General features: G+C 46.9%; 2 protein-coding genes across 2 annotated transcripts; one reads left to right on the top strand and one right to left on the bottom strand.

Moving 5' to 3' along the window:
• Positions 1 to 207: 207 nt before the first annotated feature.
• LOC125908373 (uncharacterized) lies at positions 208 to 3830 on the bottom strand. The gene is made up of 2 exons (XM_049611094.1): positions 259 to 3830; positions 208 to 217 (listed from the first exon to the last, which is right to left on the bottom strand). Exons 1-2 carry the CDS (start codon positions 3828 to 3830, stop codon positions 208 to 210), a joined length of 3582 nt encoding a protein of 1193 aa, XP_049467051.1.
• Positions 3831 to 4343: 513 nt separating this feature from the next.
• Positions 4344 to 8480, top strand: LOC125908372 (uncharacterized). Its single transcript, XM_049611093.1, has 2 exons — positions 4344 to 5286; positions 8401 to 8480. The coding sequence occupies exons 1-2, from the start codon at positions 4344 to 4346 to the stop codon at positions 8478 to 8480; spliced, it is 1023 nt and encodes a 340-aa protein (XP_049467050.1).
• Positions 8481 to 9436: the final 956 nt, after the last annotated feature.

Raw genomic sequence — 9436 nt, 5'->3', positions numbered from 1 at the left:
TCGATCCTTCCGCTCAATCTCAGCAAGCCGTCTTCGTCCATATAGGGGCTTCGTTTGAACAACAAACTACTTCTGGGAATCGGACTTTTCCACGACGGTGTTGTTGAGTTTTCCCTCGCCTTCCAGAGTATGGCATATTCATCGGTAAAAGCGTTCCTCTGAACGTCTCGCAGAATTACCGTTTCAGCTCGCTGGATTTCGTCGCGGTTAAGCGGACCTGTCGATGGAGATTTAGTTTTGGTAATAATGTTTACATACCGACACACGTAAGCCATCGTCCTGACCAGCCGCGTCCATCGGGAAAATCTCTCGTAGTCGATGAAAATCGGACGCGCTATGTGGATGCCGACCAGCTTCAGCCTATCCTTTTTCCGCACCTCCTCGGACGTTTCCGATGGTACTCGACGAGGTATGTTCCATTCTGCTTCGGGTAGTTGCAGGAACTCGGGCCCGCTAAACCATCGTTCGGAGGCGAGATGATGCTGCAGGTTGGTCCATTTGGTCGCTTCGTCCGCCACATTAAGTTTAGTTGGAAGCCATCGCCAATCGTCGACGTTCGTCGTGTCCAGCACCTCAGCAACCCTATGTGCGACGAAAATCGAGTACTTACGGTGGTCTGCGTTTATCCAGTCTATAACATCAGTCGAGTCTGTCCAGAAGTAGCTTCCACGAATAGTTTCTCGATGAGCACTAGTTATAGACGAGGCTATTCTGCAACCCATCACAGCAGCCTGCAGCTCTAAGCGGGGCACGGAAAGATACTTTAGAGGCGCCACTCTAGCTTTGGATCCAACTAACGACACCTCGATACGTCCATGGCACTCAAAACGGAAGTACGCGACCGCTGCGTAACCATCTGCACCCGCATCAACGAACACGTGTAGCTGTAGAGATGATTCGGTGAGCGACGCCAGCTGTCGGTAGCAACGTGGTATGATGAAACTTTCCAATTCTGGCAGTCGTTCCATCCAGGCGTCCCATTTATGCTGGATCTCTTCCGGAACTTCGTCATCCCAGCCAAGGTGTAGGCGCCAGACTTCCTGAAGAAGTACTTTCAAATAAAAAAGCACGCCTGCGATCAAACCTAACGGGTCGTAGATCGACATCAAAGTCCGCAGCATCTGCCTCTTGGACGGTGGTTTGTCCTTGCGTGCCAGCTCCAGGTGTCTTACACGGGATAGTTTAAAGCCGAAACTATCTGTTGTGGTGTCCCACCACATTCCCAGCACCTTCTCTGGCTTTAGACACGGTTCGAAATCCATTTCCTTGAGGGTTGACTCAGTGCCTTTTACCGCTGTCGCGACTTTGATGCTATTTGAGAGCCAATTGTGGAGAGAAAATCCAGCATTATTGTGTATTACGCTCACCTGATATGCCAGCTCAATCGCTTCTGGTTCCGTTTCCACACTTGTAAGCATGTCATCCACGTAATGTTCTTCATGGATACAGCGAACTGCACGCGGGTACAGGGAACGATATTTCTCCGCATTCTCGTTCTTTACAAATTGCGCCGTACTTGGAGAGCATGCTGCACCGAAGGTCATCCTCAGCATGACAAACTCCTGCGGCTCTGCATTTGTGTTTCCCCATCTCCATAGGAACCGTTGACTGTGGACGTCATCATCGCAAATGCGTACCTGGTGGTACATTTCCCGGATGTCAGCTGCCACCGCGACTCGATATTCACGGAAACGGAATAGCACGGCTTGCAGCGGCGTCAACAGGTCAGGCCCAGTCAGCAGCTTCTTGTTCAGCGAGATACCTCTAACTTCAGCTGCCGCATCCCATACTAACCTAACTTTATTAGGCTTGTTAGGATTTGTCACTGGAAACACTGGAAGATACCATTTCCTAGGGTAGAATGTTTTCAGCTCATCCTTTCTTATCGGTCTGGCATAGCCCTTTTCCAAGTAGTCCTCTAGTATCGCGTTAATTTTCTCCGCAAGGCTCGTATCTCGGCTCATCTTACGCTCCAGACACTCCATCCTAGATAGAGCCATTTGACGGTTTTCCGGCATGAAAACGTTGTCGCTCCGCCAGAGTAAGCCCGTGGTGTACCGCCCGTCGACGTGTTTTGTGTTGTTTTGCAGAATCGACATCGCACGTTGATCCTCCTTCGATAACAAAGGCTCCTTCGCAGGACCATAACCTTCCACTTCGAAGTACGCTGCCATCATACGATCTGCCCGTGAGGTCTCTCCTTGGCAATCGCATACGTGGTAGCTAGACTCCGGCTGCACAATGGATGTGTCGTTAGCGTTATCAGTGCATTTGCCAAAAATGAGCCATCCCAAACGCGTCTTCGTAGCTGTAGGTTGTCCTGGCTGTCCTTCTATAGTTTTCAAAGGTCTGGTCAATCTGTAATGGTCGATACCGATTAGTAAACGAGGAGAAACAGCCTCATACGAGGCAGCTGGAATCGACTCCAAATGCTTATATTTCCGCTTCAACTCGTTCACATCGACCGATTGGATAGGGAGCGATAACCGGCTGACTGTACGCACGTCGGCCATCGAAAATGCGGATGCATTTTCTTCAGCACTGGAGACTTGCACCGCTACCCTTTCCGAATCACGTTCATCGCGTCGCTCTCCCGCACTGTACTGCAAACACAACGGGTCAAGAACGCCGCTAACCCCAAGTTGCCTGGCGAGCTCCTGCTCCATCAACGTCACCGTCGACCCCTCGTCTAACAGCGCATGCGTGTAAATTGGACCACTCTCACCGTGCAGCTTTACCGGCACGTAACGCAGCAATGTACCATCGGAGCGCGTTCCATGATGATTTATCTCCACGCGTTCCTCGCTGGTGACACGATGCAACTTCCGGTGATGCTTAGCGACGCATCCTTGGACACCACAGTCGTCACGCTTCGAGCACGGGCCGTAGTGCTTGCCCAAACATCGTTTGCACAACTTAAAGGTGCGCACCTTGTCCCACCTATCAGCAACGCTTAACCGGTTAAACACCCGACACTCCGCGATCGTACCGCACGTATCACTGTTACACAACGCGCACTCTCGATGCCTATTGGGCTGGGGCTGATGCGTCTCCACGTGTTGCGCATGCACTTGTCGCGTTGTCGTCTTCTTCTTCAGCTGCGGAGGAGTTACCGCCATTGCTCCATCCGTCGCCTTCTGAATCCAGGCACCGAACTCGCTCATCGTCACACTTTTTAGCTCCTGACTATGCATGCCCCAGCTCCAGCGCAGATATGCCGGCATACGGTCCACCAGCTCTTGAAGCAGCGCTGCATCGTACAATCTGTCAGAAGTTCCGCTTGCCTTTATAGTTGAACATATTTCAGCAACTAAATCGCCGTATTCGATAAAACTATCGAGCCGCTCAGACTTAATCGGCGGTGATTCGCGAATTTGTTCGAGCAACGTATTCACTAACACATCCGGTCGCCCGTATGATTTTTCAAGCGCGCTCAATATTTCCTCCAGATTGTCAGCGTGCCGGAGACGGCCTTGCACCGTTCGTAGTGCTTTTCCCCGTAACGCTCCTTGCAATCGAAGGATATTTTCGTCTTCGGTAAACCCAAACGTACGAGACGATCTTCGAAAGGTAGACAGAAATATCGGCCATTCCTCGGGATTCCCATTGAATGAAGGGAGTTCATAGCGCACTGCTTGACGGGCTGCTATTTGGCTTTGGCTCAGGTCACCTTCTTCGTTGACCGAAATCCGTTTAGCCGTTGAGCAAGGAAGCGATTCCCCGGGCGAAAACGAGGTTCGCTCGCTGCTCTTACTGAGCCGAGCTACTTCCGCATCCTTCTCCCGTATCAAAGCTAACGCTTTCTCCGTCGTGGCTTTAAGAGCCTCCATCTCTCTCTTCAAGCGCGCTATCTCGTCGTCTTTCTTGCCGCTCGCTAGTTTGGTCTTCACTTCGCACTCCGCACACCACCATGCCCTCGTCTCTACCGTTTTATCCACGTGCGCACACTCGTAATGGTACCATTTGTTATATCTGAGCTACACTTCTGGCAGCACTGGAGCTGTCATACGCTATTCCCCATACACACCGTGGTATGAACAACTACCTTCCATACACACCGTGGTATGAATAGCTAGATTCTATATACACTGCGATCGCTTCCGCTACCGTTCTACGACACTTGAAGAAGAGAAGCCGAACTACAAGCACTACAGGACTACAAATATATTTAGATAGAGATAAAACAGTTCGGTTGTACAATTTACTTAATTACGGTTCCGCCCCATCTACAACAATTTGGCGACGAGAAGTACGAAGCTACGTGAATGTGCTAGGCGCAATACATATACAAACAAGTTGCTGCATCGTGAATTTGGCTGTCTACTGCGTAATTTTACATCACAATGGCGCTTCCTAACCCGGTTGTCGACGATCCGGCAGTCGCCAGTCCCGCTTTGCCTGCTGTGAGTGGTGCTGCGGTACCAGTTACATTTCATTTCGAGCCATTCAATCCTGCTTCATCGAAATTTGACCGATGGTTAAATCGACTACAAATTTCATTCCGGATTTACCACGTGCGTGAAGCCGATAAACGCGATTTTCTGCTACACTACATGGGCGGCCCTACATACGATGTGCTGTGCAATAAGCTGAAAAATGCTGAGCCACATACAAAAACGTACGACGAGATTGTAGCTCTACTGAAGGAACATTACAGTCCTACTCCTTTGGAAATACTGGAGAATTTCAAGTTCGCGAGCCGTAAACAGCTAGAGCAAGAAACTCTAAGCGATTACCTGATGCATTTGGAGAAGCTCGCCCAAACATGCAATTTCGGGGACTACATGGACAAGGCCCTCCGGAACCAGTTCGTTTTTGGCATCCAGAACCGTGTGATACAGTCTCGATTGCTGGAAGTGCGCGACTTAACCTTGACAAAGGCAAAGGAGATCGCATTCGGAATGGAAATGTCTCATCGTGGAACCGATGAAATGCACAACTCACGTCAAAAAAGTGAGGTTCAGCACATCGAGCATGGAGCAAACAAAACTAAAAAAAGTTTCCAGTCATCGAGCCAAGCCAGTTCCAGTCAAAGTTCCGGTCGCCTGTCGAACAAGCAGAATGGTGGAAATAAACGATGTTATCGTTGCGGGGATCCTGACCACTACGCAGACAAATGCAAACATAAAGCTACGATCTGCAAATACTGCAAGAAAGCGGGGCATCTTGAGAGGATGTGTCTCACCAAGACCAATGAGAAGGGGACGGATGACGCACATCACCTGGAGGAGCAGCCGTGTGTTATGAAGGATGTGTTACACCTGAACGCGATCCAAGGTATTGCTGGTAAGTTTTTGTTGAGTCTGTGGATAAATCAAAAACAGCTAACGTTCGAGGTCGACACTGGTTCACCCGTATCCTTAATCAACCTACAAGACAAACGAAAATACTTTAACAATTTTGACATTTCCCCTACTAACATTCGACTCGTGAGTTACTGCGATAATGACATTGGTGTGCTTGGGAAAATAACGGTAAAAGTAGTTGCAAATGGTGAGGAATTTACATTGCCTCTACATGTCGCAGAATCTAGTAGACATCCGTTGTTAGGGCGTGATTGGCTACTTGCTTTGAATTTAGATTTCAATCGTGTATTCCAACCAGGTACACATTCAGTTTCCTACTGTAGTGGCAAAAATCAGTCTACCACTAATGCATTGAATAACTTACTTACAAAATTTTCACGTGTCTTTGATGAACGTGTTGGTAAAATTGAAGGAATACAAGCTACACTTACTGTTAGGAAAAATACAAAACCGGTATACATAAAAGCTAGGCCAGTGGCATTTGCAGTGCGCAGCACGGTTGATAAGGAAATTGATCATTTCGTGAAAGAAGGCATATGGGAAAAAGTGGACCACTCAGAGTGGGCTACACCTGTTGTTGCTGTTAGGAAAGCCGGAGGCAAAGTGCGGTTGTGCGGCGATTACAAAATTACTCTTAACCCAAACTTACTGGTGGATGAACATCCTCTTCCGACGGTCGAAGAACTTTTTGCTACTGTTGCGGGAGGGGAGACATTCTCAAAATTGGACCTTTCGCAAGCTTACTTACAACTCGAAGTTCGACCCGAGGATAGGGACTTACTTACATTGAGCACTCATAGAGGCTTGTTTCGTCCCACTCGACTCATGTATGGAGTTGCTTCCGCACCTGCAATTTTTCAACGTCTGATGGAGGAAATTTTGCAGGGCATACCTGGCGTTACTGTCTTCATTGATGACATTCGCGTTACTGGTTCTGATACAAAAATGCATTTACTTAGACTTGAGGAAGTACTTAACAGATTAGATAAATATGGATTGCGTGTCAATAGAGAAAAGTGTGACTTTTTCTCTGATCGAATTGAGTACTGCGGGTACATGGTGGACAAGCAAGGAATCCACAAACTCCGCGAAAAGATTGATGCAATACAAAACATGCCTATTCCTAAAAATAAGGAGCAAGTACGGTCTTTTGTTGGACTCATTAACTACTATGGTAGATTTTTCCCTAACCTCAGTACTATTTTGTACCCACTGAATAATTTACTTAAAGATGACGTTCCATTTGTGTGGAGTGCTGATTGTGATAAATCGTTTACATTGGTAAAAAGGGAGATGCAATCCGATAGGTTTTTAGTACATTATGACCCGTCACTTCCGGTAATTTTAGCTACTGACGCGTCCCCATACGGGGTTGGGGCAGTTCTTAGTCATCAGTATCTTGATGGAACTGAACGGCCATTACAGTACGCATCTCAGACCCTTACTCGAACGCAACAAAAATATTCTCAGATCGATAAGGAAGCCTACTCGATCATTTTTGGTGTTCGCAAGTTTCATCAATACCTTTACGGTCGCAAATTTATTCTGGTAACAGACAATAAACCTATCAGCCAAATCTTTTCGGAATCTAAAGGACTTCCTACTATGTCCGCAATGCGCATGCAGCATTACGCGGCATTCCTACAGGCGTTCGATTATAAGATTCGACATCGCCGTTCGTCGGAACATTTCAATGCCGATGCTATGTCTCGCCTACCGGTTTCAACTACTGACCCTGAATCGGAAATTGAAGAACCGGAGGTAGTTGAGGTAAATGCAATACAAACACTCCCACTGACTGTAGATGAATTGAGTGCAGCTACCCTAGCGGATGTGAATGTTCGCGAATTGCTACGTGCCCTAAGAACTGGAAACTCAGTTGAAGGGAAACATAGATTTGGTGTGAATCAGGAAGAATTCAACTTACATAAAGATTGCTTGATGCGTGGTAGCCGAGTATACATACCACCTGCATTGCGAAGAAAGGTGCTTGAAGAACTCCATTCAACACATTTCGGTATAACACGAATCAAATCACTTGCTCGGAGTTATTGTTGGTGGGAAGGCATAGACAGAGACATCGAAAACCTGGTCAACGATTGTGCTTCCTGTCAGGCTGCAAAGGCTAATCCTCCCAAAGTCACTTTTCATTGTTGGGAAACACCTACGGAACCGTTTCAGCGTGTTCATGCGGACTATGCTGGCCCATTCATGGGACTTTACTACCTCATATTAATTGACGCATACTCGAAGTGGCCTATGGTCTACGTTGTGAAAAACATGACTACGGAAACGACAATTCGTTTGTGCCGGGAGTTTTTCAGTACTTATGGATTACCTTCTGTCTTTGTGAGTGACAACGGTCCTCAATTTACCTCTACTGAATTTTCAAGATTTCTTAAACTAAACGGAATTACTCATAAACTTAGTGCTCCGTACCATCCAGCCACTAATGGACAGGCTGAAAGATTTATACAAACAATGAAATCTAAACTAAAGTCGCTACAATGTGATCGAGGGGAAGTTCACAGTGAAATTTGCAATATACTGCTCTCATACCGTAAAATGATTCACCCAGCCACCGGATTTTCACCTTCAAAATTAGTGTTCGGTCGTCAGATCCGTTCAAGGCTGGATCTCATGATACCATCAAACGATCCAAACTCAAATGAAGTTCAGTCTAAAATACGTGCATTGACTACTGGATCAAAAGTTGCAGCTCGAGAATACGTTCACGGAAACAAGTGGGAGTTTGGGACAATTAAAGAACGTCTAGGTAAACTCCACTATTTAGTGAAACTTAATGACGGGCGGACCTGGAAAAGGCATATCGATCAACTACGTAGTGTTGGTGCAGGGCTATCGGAATCTACTAAGGAAGAAATTTCTTTGCGCCGTGAAGAGATTGGTGGTGAAAATTTCTACGACAACACTATCGCAGTCACTCCAGACATTACTACAAATACATACAACTACGATAACACTTATACATCCACTGACATGTCCCTCCCTGCTATCCCGACTGCTCCTAATCTTGAAACGGGTATCCAACTACCGATTTCTAACGAAACAGCTGCAATTGATCAACCCACAGGGTCAGCGGACTTGCCGGTGGACCAAAGGTTGCGTCGTTCTCTGCGGACCATCAAGCCTCCGCAAAGGCTCAACCTATAACAACGAATTCTATTTTGCGCGGAAGAGCTGTTATATCTGAGCTACACTTCTGGCAGCACTGGAGCTGTCATACGCTATTCCCCATACACACCGTGGTATGAACAACTACCTTCCATACACACCGTGGTATGAATAGCTAGATTCTATATACACTGCGATCGCTTCCGCTACCGTTCTACGACACTTGAAGAAGAGAAGCCGAACTACAAGCACTACAGGACTACAAATATATTTAGATAGAGATAAAACAGTTCGGTTGTACAATTTACTTAATTACGGTTCCGCCCCATCTACAACACCATTTATCGCAAAAATCGCACTGCAATAACGAATCTACCGAATCCGCCTTATCGCACACCGCACACGTAAAGTCCGCGATCACTGCACTTTCCTCTTGCATTTTTGCACTACACGATTCGGATGCGTTGGCTGTGTATTTGTATGTGCGTGTACCTTACCGAACAGTCCTTTGTTCTCAGCGCTTACCGCGTGGTATAATAGAGCAAGTAGAGAACGAGCCGAATTTGCACAGCTCGTGTGAGAGGAATTTAGAAGAATTATAAGACTGAGTTTTTAAATAGAATTTTAGCTGAATTTTTAGAATGTTGCGCGTTAGCACAACGCCCGGCCTGCAGATAAATAATTTACCAAAAAAACGGCTTTTTTAAGTAATTCAGGATTATTTTATTTTGCCTTTAACAGCACAAAATTTTAGTAGCCGAGAGAGTGAAGAAAAAACTAAAAATTCGTCCGCTTCCACGCAGGTCCGGGATCAAAAAAGAAAGCCCTATTTCGCAGTCCATGCGGTCACCGGCTATCCGTCAAACGCTCGGTCGATCCCTTTCGTTCAGTCCGAACGTTTATCGTCCAGTCCGAGACCTCTAGCGGCCGCTAGCTAAAATACGGACGCTCCTTGTCGATCCTCGAACGATCGCGTCGTCACCATAAGTGACAAC

Source organism: Anopheles coluzzii, chromosome 2 (assembly GCF_943734685.1).
Source record: "Anopheles coluzzii chromosome 2, AcolN3, whole genome shotgun sequence".
NCBI lineage: Eukaryota > Metazoa > Arthropoda > Insecta > Diptera > Culicidae > Anopheles > Anopheles coluzzii.
This window is presented reverse-complemented; position numbering and strand designations above follow the sequence as displayed.